Source organism: Setaria italica, chromosome IX (assembly GCF_000263155.2).
Source record: "Setaria italica strain Yugu1 chromosome IX, Setaria_italica_v2.0, whole genome shotgun sequence".
In the NCBI taxonomy this organism is placed as follows: Eukaryota; Viridiplantae; Streptophyta; class Magnoliopsida; order Poales; family Poaceae; genus Setaria; species Setaria italica.
Window position 1 is genome coordinate 9,165,598 of NC_028458.1, and position 19,158 is coordinate 9,184,755.

A 19,158-nucleotide genomic window follows, 5' to 3' on the forward strand; every position below is an offset into this window, starting at 1 on the left:
CCCCACCCCAACTACCCCGTCGCCTTCAATGCAATGTAACATACGCAGTAAGGTGGTGTTTGGATCCAAAATTCATGGACTAAAATTTAGCTCCTAAAATTTAGCCCCTAAAATTTAGCAATTTTAGTTTTGCTAGGGTGTTTGGATCCATGGGCTAAATTTTAGTCCTCATCAAATAATGACTGATTTGCCCTTATTAATGACTCCCTCCTCCTCCTTTCCCTCCTCTCTCTCTCTCCTATCCCCTCTCTCTCCATCAACTCGCCAGGGACCTCAAGTGGCGGTATGCCAGGGACCCGACCAGCGCGGCTAGGAGTGCCGCCACCCTCGCGGCGCACGCCGACGAGCAGCATCACCTGCTCCGGGCGCGGGACACCGAGGTCGAGCTCCAGGCGCGGGACGCCGAGGCCGGCCGCGCCCGCGCCGCGCTCACCGACGAGCTCCGCGCCGCGCGAGGCAGAGGTGGCGGGGACGGCGGCGGCGGCCGGCGAGGCGAGGCGAGGCGGAGACAGCGGCAGCGGCGGGCGAACTCCCCGTCCTCCCTCCTGCCGGCGGCCGCGGCCCCCAGATCTGGCGGCTAGCAGCATCGAGGCCGGCGGTGCCAGGGCTGGTGAGGTGGGGCGGCGGGGCCGGCGAGGCGGCGGCGGCGGGCGAAGGAGGCGGGGCCGGGCGGAGGCGGCGGGCCGGACGGAGGAGGCGGGCGTGGGAGGCGGAGGAGAGGGAGGGGTGCGGGAGGGGGACCACGTGGAGAGGAGAGAGGAAGGAGGGGCAGGGTGTGGAAATTGGGGGGAAGGAGCACTTTTAGCCCATTTTAGGGTCTCTTTGGGGGCTAAAATTTAGGAGCTAAAGTTTAGCTATTCTACACTTTTAGCCCACCTGTTTGGATCCCAAGAGCTAAATTTTAGACTAAAAGTGCAGAGCTAAAATTTAGCCCTTGGATCCAAACAGACCCTAAGTGGCATCTCCTCTCCTCTATCTCAACTTTCCGATGCTCATGGCTCATCATCAGTGCGCAGCGTTGGTACTTGTATCGAAGGAAACCACAAGTCTGATTTTTTTTGTTCACCCTCATACATTTTGATGCCAAGCATTTTTTTTAGAACAGTGATGCCAAGCATTTGATTTCGAGTTGAGCAATCCGAATATTTGACATCCGGCCTTATGCAATTTATATATTTTACTAACTGAAATTGGCAGCTAACTGAAATATTAGTCCTCATAATCATCGTTTCCTCTCCACTCTATTATTCCTGCCACTGTACAGCTTTACAGGTCCAATTTGCAATCAGCAAATACATAACATGCAGTTAGAGCCTAAAAGTATGGGGAGTGATGCCTGAATTTGACAAGCGAAAACTTTGATGGGCCATAATTCCACGGTTGGAAGCTTCTTGCAAGCTTCCTTCTCTGAAGCAATGTACATGGTATATTGATATGTTAGTAGGTACAGTAGTAACTTGTAAACCCACATAGACGTTACTGAACATTTTACAGGCCATCTACTCCATTGACATATTGCAAATGTGAGTGTCGTCATACACAACCAAATTGCAACTGTTCCTTTCGTAATTATCATACATGATTTGTTTTCTTTGAGAACGTTTCAGTATGATTTGTTAAATTAACCAAGTCACAACTGGCCAGGTCAGTGTTACACCATCTGCGATTTGATCTGGACTTCTTGATGGTTCATTTATTTACTACAAGCAGCATATTGTCTGTCCGGGGAACAGCTACCTTAAAGATGAGTTGAGCAGCATGAATGCTTTGACTACAATGCTATCCCATGTGGATGTGCAGTTGAAGGGCCTCGATTGCCAGTGCTCTTTGCTGAGTCGAAGGACCTTGTGGGCATGGATGGTCCACGAGAAGAGATAGTAAAGTGGCTTATGGTTGAAGGGCAGCAGCTGAAGGTGGTCTCAATAGTTGGGTTTGGAGGATTAGGCAAGAAAACTCTTGCTATGGAGGTGTGTCGCACTGAAGGGGGACAGTTCCAGTGCAAGGTTTCAGCATCCGTGTCCAGAAACCTTGATCTCAAGAAACTTATCAGTGATCTACTCTGGCCCTGTTTAGTTTCCTTAAAATCCTAACTTTGGCACTATGCAAAAAAAAAATTCCCCATCACATCAAACTTGCGGTATATGCATGGAGTACTAAATGTAGACGAAATTAAAAACTAATTGCACAATTTTGTTATACTTTGCGAGATGAATCTTTTGAGCCTAATTAGTCAATGTTTGGACAATAATTCACAAATACAAACGAAATGCTACAGTTGCGCATTTATGGTAAAATCCCAACTTTGGCACTTCTAAATTGGGAACTAAACAAGGCCACTCTCAAGTTGACCCTGGGGAGCATGGCAGGTTGGAAATGTTGGAAACTTTGATACATCGCTGCTCTACTGTTTGCAAGTATGTTCAGTTTTGCAGCATAATGTTTGGTTTGGTACATATATGCTTTTTACAGCATTTTTATCATTCCATTTAAAACATTTTAAGCCACGTTATGATTAGTGATGATTATGATAATTTAGAAATTAGAATATTGTTAGGCCATTAACTTGTTTACTGTTTAAAGAAGAGCTGGTCCTTGACATTAGATGGAAATGAACCATTTGATCCTTGACATTCTAATATCAACATAAGAGAATTTTATTACAATATTAGATGGACATGAACCTAAATTTGTGGCTAGCAAGATTTGGCTTTTGTCCATGCAATATATGACACAGAACATGAAGGGCTACCAGCGAGCATGAATAATTTGGACGACCATGTTCATTCCATCAATATTTTTGGGTGTTGGGTTGAAATGCTTGATCAGCTGAACTTTCAAGCTCTTCGTGTCTTGGATTTTGTGAGATGGCGCCCTTCTGCACAAGTGAGAAACATAGGAAATTGTTTTCATTTGTGGTATTTGGATCTCAGTTGCACAGATATTACAAGTATCCCAGAAGAAATCGGCAAATTTTTAGAGACACTGGACCTGAGACCTTATTCAATAGAAGGAATACTACCAGTGACAATAGGTCGATTGAGAAAATTGGTTTGCCTATTTGTTTGCCCTAAATTGATGTTGCCAGTGGAGATCACAAATCTTCAGGTTCTGCAAGTGCTATATACTACCTCCGGCAACTCCACCGAATTCTTAGAAGGTCTTGGTCAGATGACTCAACTAAGAAGGCTTGGGATAAAGTACTCGAAGCCTGATGATCAGGATAGTGATGTGGTTGGGCGCAACAAAATTTCTGTTCATCTCTGCAGACATTGCGAAAACAAAACCTTCAGTTCCTAGAGATTCAGTGCTATGACGATGATATTCTAGATACGCTGATTGATTCTGGACAAGCTCTTCCACTTCTGCAAAAGCTTACCATCACCACGTCCATCTTCAGGTTACACCATGGGTCGGTTCATTGTTCCATCTCTCTTACTTGCAAGTTCTTGTTGACACCATGGATAACGAAGATCTTCACATATTATGTAATCTGCCTACTTTGCTCTATCTTGAGCTATGGAGATGCCACTTTCCTGTTGAAAGGTTCGTGATTTTTTTTGAAACCAACGAGGCAGGAAAGCTGCCGATTATATTATAAAGAAGATAAAATTCAGACTAGGCTAAAACAACAAATGGGAAAAACACAACACAAACACCGGCAGGTTGGATTGGATCATCAACACATACCGCACCACGCCATTGCACTCAACTCAACTCAACAACACATCGGCCGGTTGGATTAGGACATCAACATGCGCCGAACTCAACTCATCTCAAGCGGATTTTACTCTGCCCGACAATGGTAGTAGAACCGAAGCCTTACCGCAGCCCCCACCAACATTCTCATGCTCATGTAGTCGCCGAAATTTCCAAGCGTGACCCTGCGTTGACAGGGAACCGAGAGAAGCAAACCGTACCACACTGAGAAGGCCACCACCATGCGGGACCCTCCGCCGTAGTGCCGCTGCAACACCACACTCCACCTGACAGGGTGATACCACCGAATCCAGATCTCTTGTAGGCTGCCTCGTAGTCGCCACCACGATAACACAACGCGCGGGGGCCTCGCCACATCCGTCGTTGGACTCCACCTCACTCTCATCGCCTCGAAGAAATACCGCACGTGGGGGCCTCGCCACGCCAGCCACAATATTCCACATCACGAATCCATTTCTTTTGTCGCCATCAAAGTGGTGAGCAATGTTGCCCCGCTCCCCAAGATCTCCATTGATCAGCCAAGCCGTCGCTGCAGGTCGACATCTCCTTGTTGCTTCACCCGCGCCCATAGCCTCCGCTGCCGTGCCAGCAAGCCAAAGAAGTCGCTTGCGCCATCTTCTGACGATGCACCGCATTGGATAGCCCAACGAAGCTGAGCAACCCGCCACGGTCTGCTGCAAGCCTAGTGGTCCCACGATGCCGTTGCTGCAAGCGCCATCCTCCGACGCTGTCCCTCGCCGCACTGACCGTTGCCAAGCAACGCCAGCCCCCGCAGTCCGCTGCAAGCAGCCAAATCCAACAACCATGCAACAACCACTGGTCACCACCATAACTGTGATTGCCTTACCAGTCCAGCTTGCCACGCGGCAGAATTGCCACCACCGGCCGCGGCCTCCCATGAACAATGGACCAATAATGCCACAAACCAAGTTGGGTATCTAGAGACGACGTCTCCGAGGGCACGAAGCTAATGGCACCACCGTCGCTCGTCCAGGATCTGGACAGGGTTTTCACCTAGAGAACCCCGTGCAGCAGGGTTGGAGCTACAACATCACGCCCCCAATGGGGAAAACGACACCCTAGGGCGATGCCATCATCTCCACCAGCGACGACCACTAGCAAGAATGCCAGTGAGGGCTTTCACCCGGAGCATCCCGACCCCTCGCTGCACGCTCACGGTTCGACACTCCCGGACCACAACCACAGCAGCCCATCCGGGGTGGTGCCGCTGCCGCGCCTCCACGTGCCACGCTGTCGTACCTCTACCTCCACTGCCGGTGGTCCCCACGTCGTCCCCGCTTCTGTGGCCTCCTCGCTCTGCGCCGGTCCGCCGCTCACCCCACGCCGGGCGATCGGCTTCACACTGGACCGGCCTCACACCGCACCAACCGCCGCCGCTGACCGGTCGCGTGCGCCACGCGCCTTTGTGCACGTGTGGCCACCTCTCGCGGCCTTCCCTCAATCGGCCGCTGCTCCTTGCTGCATCGTCGTTCCCGCACTGAGCTACCACCGTGCCGTCGGCCCTCCTTCTACCGCAACCACCCGCGGCCGCTACCTCCGCAGCCTTCCCGATCCGCCTGGGGCGAGCCGCCAAGGTCGCTGCGTCCTCCATCCCACACCGGCACGCAGCTGGGCTGGCCACCGCCGTCTCACCTCTGCGCTCGGGCCCAGTCGCCACAAGCCGCCGCGCCGCTCTTCCATGGCCTCCGCAGACACGCTGCCGCTGTCTCCATGCGGATCCATCCTCCGGGGCGCCGGATTCGCCACCCCGAGCCGCCGCCGTCACCAGGTCCGGCGGATCCGCGATGTCCCCCTCCCGGGACACACGCCCACAGGAAGACCCCGCCGCCGCCATCCTAGGGGCTGATGCAGGCTTCCGGCAGGCCCCTCCAGCGGCGGCAAGGGGAGGGAAGGAGAGGAAGGGGGTGTCGGCGGCGGGGGTGCGCGGTCGCCGCCCAAGTCGCTTGAGCGGGGATGACATGGGCCGGTTAACTCAGTCAATTACTTCAGAATAGGGAACTGAAAGGCTCGTGATCAGCAACCAAGGATTCCAGAGCCTAAAGGAGTTCTCCTTCCAAGTGCTGAATGGAAGAGTGGGGCTGGTGTTTGCACCGGGAGCTATGCCAGAGGTCGAAACATTTCGTATAGAGTTTTATGCAAGGAAAACAAGGCGCAACCATGGCGTTGTGCCAATTTCGGCCTTGAGCACCTTTCAGTTCTGAAGCGTGTCGTTGTTAAAATTCAATGTTGGGATGCCACCGCGACAGAAGTTGAGTCCTTTGATTCTGCTATGAACATGCTGTCCATATATGCTGTCCAACGACGATGAAACCCAGATTTTTTTCAGTTCTCAATCGTTGCAGATCCATATACTGCAGCACAAGCATTGGTGCAGCAAACACCTACCTTGCACGAACAGCACCACCAGCATCCCTACTAGCACCGATATGGTGGGAGCGATGGTGAGCGCCTCCACCGGGGCAATGACCTCCCTCCTCGCCAAGCTCACCGGCCTACTCTCTGAGGAGTACACCAAGCAGAAGGGCGTCCGCCGCAAGATCGAGAACCTCAGGGACGAGCTGGGGAGCATGAACGCCTTGCTGGTCAAGCTGGCCGATGTGGTCATGTGGAGGGGCTTGACGGGCAGCTCAAGCAGTGGAGGAACAACGCGCGAGACCTCGCCTATGACATGGAAGACTGCATCGACACCTTCATGCACAAACTTGCCCGTGGGGATGCCGATCAACCGGGCATCATCAAGAAGATGTCACGCAAGATCAAGAAGCTCTGGGCGCGTCACCAGGTGGCAAACCAGATCCAGGAACTTAGCGATCGCGTCAAGGATGTGAGCGAACGCCGGTCAAGGTATAAGCTGGACGAGTGTATTGTCAGGAGTGCAACGCCTGTGGCCATCGACCCCCGATTGCCGGTGCTACTTGCAGAGTCCAAGGGCCTCATAGGCGTTGATGGTCCACGGGACACGATAACTGGGTGGTTGATGGATGGAGAGCCACAATTGAAGGTGGTCTCTATTGTAGGATTTGGAGGACTAGGCAAGACCACGCTTGTCATGGAGGTGTATCGCTCACTTGGGGGGCAATTCCACTACAAGGCCGCAGCATCTGTATCTCGTAACCTTGATCTCAAGAAGCTTACTAAGGATGCACTTTCCCAGCTTCTACAAGAGCATGAGCGTGGACAATTTGGCCGTCTGGAGGTTGAGCAATTGATACGCACTCTTAGGGATTATTTGCAAGATAAGAAGTACTTGTAGTTACTACGTCCTTGTTAGAAAACTGGTTTATGATTGGTCATGTATAATTCTCAGTTTCTCCAAAAATTTGGGAAAAATATAGGGATATACAGCTGACATTTTTTTTTCAAAGCAAAGCTACAAAGGCTTCACCTGGGATTTAGAACGGGGAGACTTTTTAATAACTAGGGAACTTCCAAAAAGTGGGTTGAACTTTAACTTGGGTATTGAACTTTTTCACTATAAATTTCGAACATAAAATTAAACCCCAGATTAAATTATTGTATTTCGGCTAAAAGGACTTGTGCTTTGGATAGGACTTAGAGGGACTTTGGCTAAAATTAAATTCAAGAGAAGAATTACTAGTGAGCACTGCTACATATAGTATCATTCACGTATCGAACTACACATGGATTCAAGGTTTTAATGGCGAGTTGGACATGATAGATGATTCAAAGTAGCATGAACAGCAACCATGGTGATAGTGTTAGTATGATGTAGTCTATTTTTCGCAGTAGGCATTGCCATTTTCGTTTTTTTAGTATATAAATTTTTTTGGAGCGCGCGCCTGAACACGTATATAGTATATACATATATTTACATCCTCATTATTACATTTTTCCAGATTTCTGTTGTGCACATGTCACACATAAAAATATGAGGTGTAGATATAAGCCTAGGCCCTAGGTTTAGAAAATCCAGTGGTACCATAATTCTACAGACCACAAATTATTAGTTATTATGCAAGTTTACTCAAAGCCATTCACTAAAATTGCATACAGGTACTTAATTGTCATTGATGATGTCTGGAGTACATCGAACTGGGGGCTTGTGAAGTCAGTCCTACCTCAGAATAGTCATCACAGCAGAGTAATTACAACTACCCGGATCAGTAGGGTTGCCAAATCTTGTAGCAGTGATTCTCAAGAGCGAATCTATGGAATTAAGCCTCTAAATAATGTGGATTCAAGAAGGCTATTCATGAGAAGGATTTTTCACCTAGAGGACAACTGCCCATCACAACTAGAAGATGTTTCGACATGAGGAGCAGAGGTCACGGCACGGGGACGCACCCCTCCCTGTCCGGCAGCGATGCGCGGCCGCTCTCGCTTGCCAGCCTCCGGTCAGACGGTCACCACCCGCTGGCCGCATCTCGGCCACCACCATGGGCCGCATCTGCCCTCCGCCACACAGAGAAGCTAAGGTACGATTCGAAGCTCTCAGGCCTCAGCTCTTTGATTTGTTCTGGGGCTGTTCACTGTCTCCTCCACTACAACCATTGGTGCCGCGGCCGTGGCCAGCACCTGCACGTACAGGTCACCTGGACTATGCCCAGCACCTGTTTGTTGTTTTGCCCAAATGAATTTTCAGTTTCTGCTTTTCCATATATTTGCTTTGCTGTACATTATGGACCCTGTCTCTGTATACTTCCTCCATCATTGAGGTTAGTTCATGGCTAGATTAGCCTATCAGCGTATCTGTGGGAGGCTGAAAGTGCCTGATCTGAGAATAACTGTATCTGATATGCTTGGGTTCAGTCATGCCTGATGTTTAATTCTGTGACTTGCAGCGAATGCACTAGATTAGTTCCTAATAGCCTCCTGAAGGGAAATTTTCTGCCACTAGATTATACAATTGACATGGTCAGGTAAGGTTCCAAAGGATTAATTGTTCAGATTGGAGTTCGAATTCACATCTAGCTGTACAGGTCTCTAAAAAGAACATGTACAGGCACATGTCCAATCTCTATTGTGATCCCTGAAAGAAATTCAAGTGTAGCTGTGCAGATTTTCTAAATTAGAAATTAGAGCTCTTAAGTAAATTCTCATGCTGTGCAAAACTGAAACTCTCGGACAAAAAATGCAACCTGATGATATATGTAGGCTGCTAGCTGCTAATTTCCAATGATGTGAATATGTTTTCATGCACTAATCACCTATGCTTTATCTAATAGATCATTGGGATCGGGAGAAGGCATGCTGCTACGTGAAAAGGATGGATTGAAAGGATGCTTACCTAGACTCAGACTGATGCAGTTGCTACTAGTGTTCTTGTGCCCAACTCTTGTGAGAAGATGCAGGTGTGCAGCTCCTCTGTTCTAAGGGTGGTGACCTAAGTGTTTGTGTGCTTGTGTTACTGTCGACAGTACTATAAAGCTTCTAGTGGAGGAAGCTGCTGTGTGGCAGTGCTTAAATGGCTCGGCTGTGAAAGTTGACCAAAGATGAAGCTTAACCGACGTATAGCAATGCATAAGTTAAACTATTTTGAGATTAGCTTAAACTATTGTGTTGTAATGCATACTCGTGTATAGCATCCCTACTTTTTAGAGCATTTAAAAATACGAATTTTTTAAATTTTTTCTTTAACCACGGACTCCATATATAGATGGTGGAAAAAATGCAGAATGACAAAGAAAATAGACCTATTCTTTACGGCCTCATGATTTACTTCTGGTGGAACATCTGGAAGGAACGCAACAGAAGAACTTTCAATCAGGAAAAACAAACTAGTGGATGATGTGGCTTTCCTTATGTGAGAAGACTTTCACCGATATCAGTTGGCAACCCGAGCATCAGGATCTCCAGAACTGCCACAGTCTGCTTAGTTTTGTTCTTCTTTCTACTTTATTTTGTGTTTTTAGTCGTGCCGGCTGTTATTGTGTGGGGGAGTTAGTCGTGCTGTTTTTTATCGCCGAGGGGTGTGTTTTTTACCCCTAGTTATATATTTTTTATTTTTTGCTCCTCTTCTAATAAAAATTCAGCAATTCTCATACCGTAAGTTCAAAAAAAATTCTTTAAATAAAGCATAATCTTCTTTCCTAAAATATACAAAACCTATTTTATAAATAAAACTATGCATTAATCCCCATATGCGAAGTATTTGCTTGTTCCTAGAAATTCTATCTAAGTCTTCCGGACCCTAGAAGTAATATTTCTAAAATAATCCCCTTATCTAAAATCCTTTGATCAATATTCAAACTAAATCACTCATCTAATCTAAGTTAGAATATTGAATATCACTCATCTCCTATAAAAAAACCTTAGCTAACTCTATTCATGCAAAACCATTGCTAAATCTCAAATCCTTTCAAAAAGTCCCATCTTTAGGTCCCATCCAAACTCATATCCCAAACCCTGTTCGAATTTGAATTCCAAATCAAATTCAAACCCAAAACCATATTCACCCAAAAGAGAAACCTATTTAAACCCTAACGGGCGCAATCTCCCATTCGGCCCGCTCCCTCTTTTCAGCCCGGCACGTGCCGCCTCTGGCCTAGCTCCGTTTACAGCCCAGCCCCCTCCGCCAGCCCAGCACAACACTCGCACATGACCGCAGCCCAACTCACCTCGGCCTAGCTCCGCTTGCGGCCTGGCCTCACGAGCGCAGCCACCCACTGGCTGTGTAGCGCCACCGCCGGCGGGAAGAATTCCCCCGCCTCTGCCGCGGTAACCCCATCACAGTAACTTTGTTGCGCCACCGCGTCTGAGTTTGCCACCCACATGCGCGCCCTCGCCATCTATTTCTCCTTCCCGGGCGCTGCACTCACCTATCCACTCCCACTTCTCCTCCCTATCCTCTTTCCCGGTTCATCCCCCCTGACTGACCACCTTGCCTGACACCGGCAGGGACACCACCATAGCCGGCACAGGTGGCCGCCCCCCTGAACGCGGCCTCCCTATCCCCTTCCCCGCAATCCGTCCCCCTCATTCTCCCTTAGCCCTGTCGCCATCTCGCCCATGACATCGCAGAATAGAGCCCCTGGCCGAGCCCACTCTATCGGCCGCCATGTGCACACCTCCTGCCATCCCTCACGGCCATGAAAGCCACTCGCCCTCATTCATTCCAGGGTGATGTGGCCGCCTCACACACTCCCTCGCCAGAGTTCCCCACAACATCCCGAGGTGGGCCGAGCCCTGTCCTCCAGGGGCTGCGCCTCATCCCCTCTCTCCCTCTCCCCCACAACACCTAGCCGAGCTCCCCTCATCCTCCTCTCTCTTCTGGTGCTCGCCGTGGGGCCGGAGGTGGCTGGAAACGCCATTTAGGAGTGCTCCGGTGAGCTCCCGTGGCAGTGGCCATGGCCACACGGCGGCGCCGCCCCCTTCCTCCGAACCGGTACACCGTTGTCCTTCTGTCGTCTCCCTCCATCACCCTCTCTCTTGTCCTAAACCTGACATGTGGGCCACCCAGCCGATGCCTGTTGGTATTTCTTAACGTTACGAATAAATATACAAGCGCATGAATATACCGTTGTAGCATTTCACCCGGAGAGTATTCAGGGTATTGTTATTTATATTTTCCCAAAGGATGGCACTGGTGTAAAAGGATTTATCAGGTACATATCCAGGACGATATGATTAAGTAACAGACCAAAGATCTTACAGGGGTAAGCCATGATATAGATGTGAGGGTAATGTGACACACACATAAGCCAATCTCAAAAATAAAGAATAAACGAATAAACCTAAGGTTAGAGGAAGCAAGGCATACAAGAGGTCCTAGTAGCATCTATCTATACTAGCAAGGGTCATACAAGCACATGATTAGAACTAACTCTAAGCATACAACATTACGGGGAGAATATCCCTCCCTGATCTGCAAGGGCAAGATATCTTTCAGAACTCCTACACCATATCATACCTGAACGTGGGGGACTACAAGGGACGGACAGGGCTGTCACCACCTGCCGCCTACCCCGACAGACCGTGGGGTACAATAATATTTGATGGATCCCAACGCGCCCGAGCACCACGCTCGTATTCGTGATCACTACTCTGGCCCCTTCGGAACCCCAACCATGATGATCGATAGGCATAGAACTAGAGCAAGTCCGAAGGCACAACGAACCGATGCGGTAACATAGATTCAGCCTAAGCATATGAGTATAACTTAATAAAGCGCAAGACATGGCATAGCATACTACCGAAATAGCATAACAACCATACTCTTTGTAGATCGAATACCGACAACTCAAGTACAAAGCCATATTGAGAGCCGGAGGTTATGTCCCCAACCAACCCGAAGACTAGCTTAGCACTACAAGAGTTTCAGCTCTAGCCTAGCTCCACTAGCCTAAGGAGTACAAGAGTAACTAGAGAGAGAGAGGAAGAGAGGCTTCAAATATGGTGTGTGTTGTGAGGGGGTCTCCTCTTCTTATAGCTGGTAGAGGGCGGTTCCCAGGCGAATATTCCAGGGAATCCCTCTGTAACGACCGACCCCTAAACCTTCCCGAGTTAGTCTTGATCAGAGCCCTTGATCCTAGTCATCTGTCTTGCTTGACCGCGCCTAAGTGCTCAGCTATCCGCCTGGTCCCGACCCCTGAGATCCGACCCCTTTCCGCTTCGCTCCTCTCCCGACCCCGGCGAGCTCAGCCCACCGTCGGATTCTGCTAATCTTCCTCAACCGTCCGATCTATCCACCGGTGGACCCGTGAGATCTTTTCCAGATCCCCCGCGACAGCCGCACTCGAGTTGCATGGCTGCTTCAGAGTCTTCCTGCCGCGTGGCTCGTCTTCTCCGACGCCTGCCGCTCAGTTTTGTCTCTGGCCAGCGACCGAGTGGGTTCCCGCGCCCCCTTTCCCCAATGGCAGCGGAAGTCCTCTGCACCCCTTTCTGCAGAGCCTCACCTCCCGCGCCCATCATCACGCCGCCAGATCCCGGCCCCAGAGCCCGATGTCGCCCGTCTTTTCCGTCCCTTCAGCCACAGTCGCGCCGCCTGGTCGCCGCTACACGACGATTCCTTCACCGCCAACCCCGACCGCGGCCGCGATAGTTCCTTTCCCCCGCTCTGTCAAAAGCCGCCCGACAATCTGTTGTTCCGCGCTTTCCCCCGCGCCCGCGTCCGCCTGTCTTCTCACCTGTGCGCCCTCGATTCTAGCACCGTTAAACCGGTCGCTTCTATCAAATCTTCCGCACGGCGACGCCCGCTTTCCGCCAAATCTCAACCGCCAGTCTACCCGCTCCTACGCCGCCCTGATAGCAGAACGCAATGATCGCTGGCGTCACCCCCGGAGTTCTGCACCACCACCCTCTTCGCTCAATCGCCGCCCCGGCAAAGCACTCCATTGCCTCTCCCCGGCCTTCGCGCCGCTCCCCTTCTCTCTCTCCGCACCGTTTCCTTTCCTCTGCTCCAGCAGCTATAAAAGGAGTGCCCCCGTCGCCGGAGTTTCCTCCGCCCTTGTTGCCTTCAGCCTTCTCTCGCTCTCTGCTCAAGCTCCTAGCGCCACCCACCCAGTTCTTGAGGAGTTCTTCTCTCAGTTCTCTCTCTCAGTTTTCTCCAAGTCACCCAGCAGCTTGCTCCTCCGTGCTGTGTAAAAGCTCTCTTGTGATCCGCAAGAAGCAGCGCCGCCGCCGGAGCATTACCGGTCTTAACTTCTGTTCAAACCTTAGTCCCTCAGCCCAACGTCCGCTTCTTTCCGACCCCAAGCTTTCCTTTCAGGAAGAAGGTGAGTTGCCGACCCCAGTCCGCCTCGCCCGACCCCTCCTATCCGCCCGACCCCGGTTCCGTCTCGCCCGATCCTATCTGTTCCGCCGACCCTTATCCGACTCGCCCGAGGGCTTGGCTGTGATCTTTTTCTTCAACTCGAGGGTGTAGGTGTAAAACTTGGGAACCCTTCCGCGCTTGCGTCTAAGGACCCCCAGTTTATCACATCCTCTAGTTCAAGGATCAGACCACTAGTTCCTTTCCTACCCTTACCTCTTGATCATCATTAGCTCTCTCGAACCACCATAACCTCCTGCTCTTTGTCGCAAGTTTCTGGGCTCAGGCGAGCCAGTGTTGCTGTTAAAATAACCGTCTATGCTAACCCTTGCATTGCATTCGTGTAGAGCTGCACCTCGCCGACGGCTTCTACGAGCTTCACCCGGCGCCAGAAGAAGAAGCTGTAGCCGAGCTCCTATCCTCCGAAGCCGAAGTCGCCCCCGAAGTCGAGCAGTTCCCGTCCTCCTTGCTTGAAGGCAAGCCCCGGTTGCATGAAAATCCTACGTGTTTTGCCAGACTTGCGCATGCCTTCTGTAACATGCTTGTGCATTTACGTATAGGAGTTGTGTGAAACCCTAGATGCATGACTTAGTTATCCCAGTGATCTGAGCACTAGCTGTTGGACCGAGTAGCTGCATTGCTTAACTAGGAGACGGTAAAAGTCGAGTGATTTCCTGTCACTCGCGAGTTGTAGGAGTTGTATGTTTACTCTCCTGTTATAACTATAAGGACGATGGACGGGGCAGGGTTTTGGTAACTCTTTGGTGGTCGGATGGTTGCCCCGTCTGTCTATGAAATCTTGCTAAGGCCCGACAGTGGTGGTGTTCGTGATCAAGTGTTTGAAAGTACTAGCCTCATACTTAGTATGGGATGAGGAAGCCTAGTACCGGATTGAACCTAGACGTGAGCGGTCGCCCCATTGTTCTTGAAACGGAGTTTCCCCTGCTGGTTATCGCACGTGGTGGCAAGCGTGGTCACAGAACGGCAGAGGCCGGGTCTGTGGAACCTTGCACCAAAGGAAATGGGCCCGACACGGGTTAGGGGATTGATGGGGAAGGCCGACACAGGAAGCGACCTCCGGGTGCGCGGATGTCGTGAGGCTAGGTTCACCATGCATGGTTAAAGAACTCGAATCGATTCGTCTGCCTCTCACAGTTTGAGATTGCTTGATTGCTATGTCACCCTGAGTAAATGAGGAATCTGATGATGGCAATGTTTGTTGTTATATCTACACATCTGGTTTGGTTCTATGAATGCTTAGAATAGGTGTCACAACCTAGACTGGTAAATGAACCTAGAATCGGAGCTAAAACTTGAAAATAGGGTAACTTAGAGCTTTGGCAAACAAACCCCTTAGCCAAACAGCCTGCATGTCTAGAAGGAGGAGTAGCCCTTACTCCTATCGGTTAAGTCTTGTTGAGCTTAGTAGCTCAGCCTTGTTGTGGCTCCTGTTTTTTAGGTGAAGTTGCTGCTTCCGACCCCTCTCTGGTTGGTGCTTGGCCGCCCCAGCTCCCGCCAGGCTGGACAGTCGAGTGGGATCCTTCCTCGGACGGCGAGGAGAGGAGCCAGTGATATCCCGGTTGGCCTCACCAGGGATGTCCGACCCCGACGAAGTCTTCCGCTAGTGTTTTCTCTGTTGTTTCTTGAAAACTTGTAAAACTCCGATGTTGGATTTTATGGCCGAACTAAATGGGTAAAACTCGTTCAACTCAGTGGACTTGTTGTATTCTCTGTAACCACTCACCTTCGTGTGGGTTTGCTAAACTCGATCCTGTTTAAGTGGTTAAATCGGATAAAATCCGACGGCACTTCGTATTAACTCGGTTTAGGCAGGAGTGTCGCATCTTAGGCGGCTTAACCCTGCTTAATCAAGCTAATCCGAGGTGGTTCCGCCACACCCTCGCCACCACCTTGGGGAGTCAACCAGTGAGCGCCATGTGGAGGATGAGGACGGAACCGACTATCTAGGGTCGGCTGAATCTGGGGTTCGGCCGACCCTAGGCTGGGCCGGTTCTCCACCGCCTTTGCATGGTGGGCTGCTGGATGGGCCTTGGCACTTTTCCTTGTGAACCCCCGCTGGATTGGCTGGTTTTGCCCTAGCATGTGGGCCCTTTGGTATTCGTGCTTCGCCGAGAATGATCTTCGGTGTGTTTCTCTAGCATTTGTGCACGTTTGTCTCTTTATGTAGACTTGTATTCTTGAAATCACTTATTTGCCAATACATGTGGGGTTTTCCTTTATCCTTTGAGTAATGTGACGGTCGGATTTATGTCATAAGGACCGTCAACAAACTCCCCCAAGCTTGCCCAGCAAAAGCTAAGACTTAGCTAGGTTGTTGATCAGGAGTTGCTACAATACCTTCTTTCTTCCATGTACCATGTGTACAACAAAGGATTCTTCCTTGAATTGAATAAGTTGGCATTGTCCACCCTTTTTACCTTAGTTCTCATGGGACTTTTTGGCTTTTTCCTTATCTTGGGCGGCACGATAATAGGAAGAAATAAAGGAGGTAGAAACATAAGGGTGCATGCTAATTTAATACACTTAGCAAAAAGTATAACCTGGTGAAGTATAAGCAAATTATCCATCTTTTATCATTAGGCTAAGCTGAATTATTGTCAACCTCTTCACAACATTAACAATTGTTGGAGATTTTTTTTGGGGGTAGAAATATTTTGATAAATAATAGGAGGAAATAAATGAGGTACAAGTAGAAGTGCACCTGCTAAATACATTTAGTTAAAAAAATATTAGATCCACTGAGGTTAGTATTGAAGTACAAGTAAATTGCATCCCTTTCGCTATCAGCTTGAACTTTTAGGTTGAAATTGTCGGTGCATCCATGCATGTAGTAACTCAATATTGTCTTAGAGGGATCTCGAATCAGCTCCTGTTTCAACTTTTGAGGTGTAAGGGAGCATGCTCACGAGAGAAAGGTTGACGTATGTGTGAATTATTTAAACTTTTTTTAAAAACTGGTATAGCATGCAACTTAATAATTGATACGTTGAGGAGAAAAAGTGTTGGTACATCGCATCTGGTGATGTTCACATTCACATTGTAATCAACTGTCGTGTCCTATGTACATTTGCGCAGATGATAAAAAGGATATAATTTTTTTTGATAATAAAGGTTCTAATTTTGATTTGATCGCAAGGGCATAAATATTAGTTCATTCGCTTTGAAAATAATCATATAATATAATATTTTTACGATTTTTTGTTGCCACTTGTATATAAAAGCTTCGTAAAAAAACAAATGAGAGTTTCGTACACCTACCGTTATTTTCTTTATTTGCTTTGTTATATGATCCCAATATCTCAACAAGAACCGAGTTCAGGACGACAGGCACGAGAGTTATGTAAATGAAAAAAAAAGATATTCCTAATGTGGCATACATGCCATGCACGACTTAAACTGAACTATGTTCATGCAAATGCAAAATTTACGTGCAAAACATATAGAGGCATATATAATTAAGACACCAGCCGGTGCTTATCGTATGCTGGTGTGCTAAACCTTCCTTTGACTATCTATGGCGCGCAACGCCATGGTCTCGACAGTGAGCCCTGGTCCGAGCCCTACCATGACGCCCATCTCGTTCATCTCCTCTTGCTGGCGGCGGAGCTCATCGAGCACGAAGATCACCGACGGCCCGGACATGTTCCCGTACTCCCGCAGTACCCGTCGGCTCGCTTCCAGCTTCCGGGGATCCAACCCGAGCCCCGCCTCGACGCCATCCAAGATGGCGGGCCCACCCGGATGCACCGCCCAGAAGAGGTCGTTCCAGCTCGCGACAGTCCCCAGCGGCGCAAGCGCATCACCGACGCATCGCTCGATGTTTTCACGAACCAGTAATGGCAACTCCTTGGAAGGGTTGAAGAGGAACCCATCCGCGCCGAGCCGGCCCACGGCTATGTTCTTGCTCTCCGGTATCGTGGTCTGCGAAGCCGACACCATCTCGAAGCCCGGCTGCTCGCCGGAGACGGGATCGGCGCCGACGACGACGGCGCCCGCGCCGTCCCCGAGCAGAGCCTGCATGACGAGCGAACCGAGCTGGGCCTCGTGGGGCGCGCGGAACATGATGAGCGTGAGCTCGGCGCAGGCCACGAGGACGCGCGCGCCGCGGTTGTTCTCCGCGATGTCCTTGGCGAGGCGGAGCGCGGCGGCGCCGCCGGAGCAGCCGTTCATGTACATCATGGTGCGGCGCACGGAAGGGCGGAGGCCGAGCAAGGACGCGAGGTGGAAATCGATGCCGGGCATTTGGGCGCCGGAGTAGCTGCTGACGACGAGGTCGGTGATTTCCGTCGCTGGCCGGCCCCACTCGGCGATAGCCTTTGCCGCGGCGAGCTCGGGGACGGCAGTGGCCAAGATGTCCTGCCGCGCGTCCAAGGATAGAGACGTGCGGTTGGCGAACTCGGGGTGGCTGTCGAGCAGCTCCTCCGTGTGGTGGAAGTAGCGTTTCTTGATCGGCGATTTGTAGCCTGAAACATGTAATCAACTGAGCAACTGAGTCTGAGCCGACAACTTACAAATGAACAAATCCTGGTTTATATACTAATCGTACGTTTGTTTCTAAGTGTGACTATATATTTTCAAGTGCCCTAACTTATCTTATCTTATGCTTCGATCTTCACCCTACATCACCAATCACGATCGCAAAATAAGATGGTTTTTTACATTACTTACATATTCTCCTGAGCTTGGCTTTAAGGTCAGTGAGATGCTCGCTCTTGGTGACGCGGAAGTAGTAGTCGGCGTAATCCTGCTGCCTCACGAAATTCGGCGGGTTCGCCGTCCCGATGCCGAGCACGGTGGCCGGGCCGTCTGCCTGCAGCCTCCGCCTTGTGTCGTTGATGGCACCAGCCGGCCTCGCTATTTGGTTGCTGAGCAGCGGAGCGATCATCTTGTACGCGCACTTGTACCAGCTTAACTTCTATGCAGCTACGTGGCTGACAACTCTCTATAGCCACCTGAGAGATGGATGTGCCAAGAGCCCAAGATTTGGACGTGCATATATACTATATATAATGGACCTGCACTAATTTTAAGAGTGGTAATTAAGTATTAGAAGTTTGTAAATGAATTTAAGATCCGTGGCTAATCTATATTACTTACTCACGTATTGTTCATTGGAACACATATGCATCCATGTTTTCTTCGTGTAGCAGACCCAGATTCAGATGCATCCGTGTACTGTAGTAACGTGGGCCAGCGAAAATTTGTATATGTGACCCGTCTTTGTCCATCCGATCCGAACCGTGCATAGAACCAGTAACTTAAGAGCACCCGCAGTGTAGTGAAAAAACAATACTCTATTTTTTTTAAATACGTAAGAGAGCTGCGTAATAGAGGATAAAACGTATAGAACGTTACAACGCGGGCTTATCTCAGCACTCGCACACGGTTTAGAGCATAGAAGCGCAATTACATGATAACACACATACAAGAAAAAAAAGTAGTCTCCGGAGATGTTTGGAGCGTCGCTTTTCCCATTGCAGCCACCGATGCTCGGTTGAAAAAAAACTAGCATCGGGTAGAGTAGAGTCACCGGGGCTCACTTCTGCTTAGGTATAGAATAATATATTCGGTGGATGAAGCTGTGCTAGTTGGGCCATGCTTCTTTTTTATTTCTGGACAGGCCCCACAGCCCTTTGGGCATCGATGCCTGGCAAGCATGCACCCTGTGACAAAAAACTGAAAGAAGCCTC

The 19,158-nt window shown here is 49.8% G+C and overlaps 3 protein-coding genes across 4 annotated transcripts; 2 read left to right on the forward strand and 1 right to left on the reverse strand.

Annotated features, from left to right (window-relative positions):
- The first annotated feature begins 5,140 nt into the window (after positions 1 to 5,140).
- Positions 5,141 to 7,008, forward strand: LOC101768247 (disease resistance protein RPM1-like). Its single transcript, XM_012848920.2, has one exon. The coding sequence runs from the start codon at positions 6,407 to 6,409 to the stop codon at positions 6,989 to 6,991; it is 585 nt and encodes a 194-aa protein (XP_012704374.1). The 5' UTR covers positions 5,141 to 6,406; the 3' UTR covers positions 6,992 to 7,008.
- Positions 7,009 to 7,770: 762 nt separating this feature from the next.
- On the forward strand, positions 7,771 to 9,336 carry LOC111255875. 2 transcript variants are annotated; one of them, XM_022823476.1, is made up of 3 exons: positions 7,771 to 8,174; positions 8,541 to 8,618; positions 8,925 to 9,336. In XM_022823476.1, exons 1-3 carry the CDS (start codon positions 8,011 to 8,013, stop codon positions 9,070 to 9,072), a joined length of 390 nt encoding a protein of 129 aa, XP_022679211.1. In that variant the 5' UTR covers positions 7,771 to 8,010; the 3' UTR covers positions 9,073 to 9,336. The 2 variants fall into 2 exon arrangements, 1 of the variants encoding a protein (XP_022679211.1); XR_002676018.1 differs by lacking the exon at positions 8,541 to 8,618 and having other exon boundaries at positions 7,777 to 8,174.
- Positions 9,337 to 16,859: 7,523 nt separating this feature from the next.
- On the reverse strand, positions 16,860 to 18,432 carry LOC101759479 (bisdemethoxycurcumin synthase). Its single transcript, XM_004986263.4, has 2 exons — positions 18,137 to 18,432; positions 16,860 to 17,931 (listed from the first exon to the last, which is right to left on the reverse strand). Exons 1-2 carry the CDS (start codon positions 18,351 to 18,353, stop codon positions 16,961 to 16,963), a joined length of 1,188 nt encoding a protein of 395 aa, XP_004986320.1. The 5' UTR covers positions 18,354 to 18,432; the 3' UTR covers positions 16,860 to 16,960.
- Between the last annotated feature and the right edge of the window lie 726 nt (positions 18,433 to 19,158).

Bases quoted from the DNA above. Each gene is read 5' to 3' on its own strand.
- LOC101768247 (XM_012848920.2), top strand. From the start codon at position 6,407: ATGGAAGACTGCATCGACACCTTCATGCACAAACTTGCCCGTGGGGAT.
- LOC111255875 (XM_022823476.1), top strand. From the start codon at position 8,011: ATGAGGAGCAGAGGTCACGGCACGGGGACGCACCCCTCCCTGTCCGGC. The intron at 8,175-8,540 runs GTACGATTCGAA...TGTGACTTGCAG, and splicing joins CGCCACACAGAGAAGCTAAG to CGAATGCACTAGATTAGTTC. The intron at 8,619-8,924 runs GTAAGGTTCCAA...TTTATCTAATAG, and splicing joins TATACAATTGACATGGTCAG to ATCATTGGGATCGGGAGAAG.
- LOC101759479 (XM_004986263.4), bottom strand. From the start codon at position 18,353: ATGATCGCTCCGCTGCTCAGCAACCAAATAGCGAGGCCGGCTGGTGCC. The intron at 17,932-18,136 runs GTAAGTAATGTA...TACATGTTTCAG, and splicing joins AGCCAAGCTCAGGAGAATAT to GCTACAAATCGCCGATCAAG.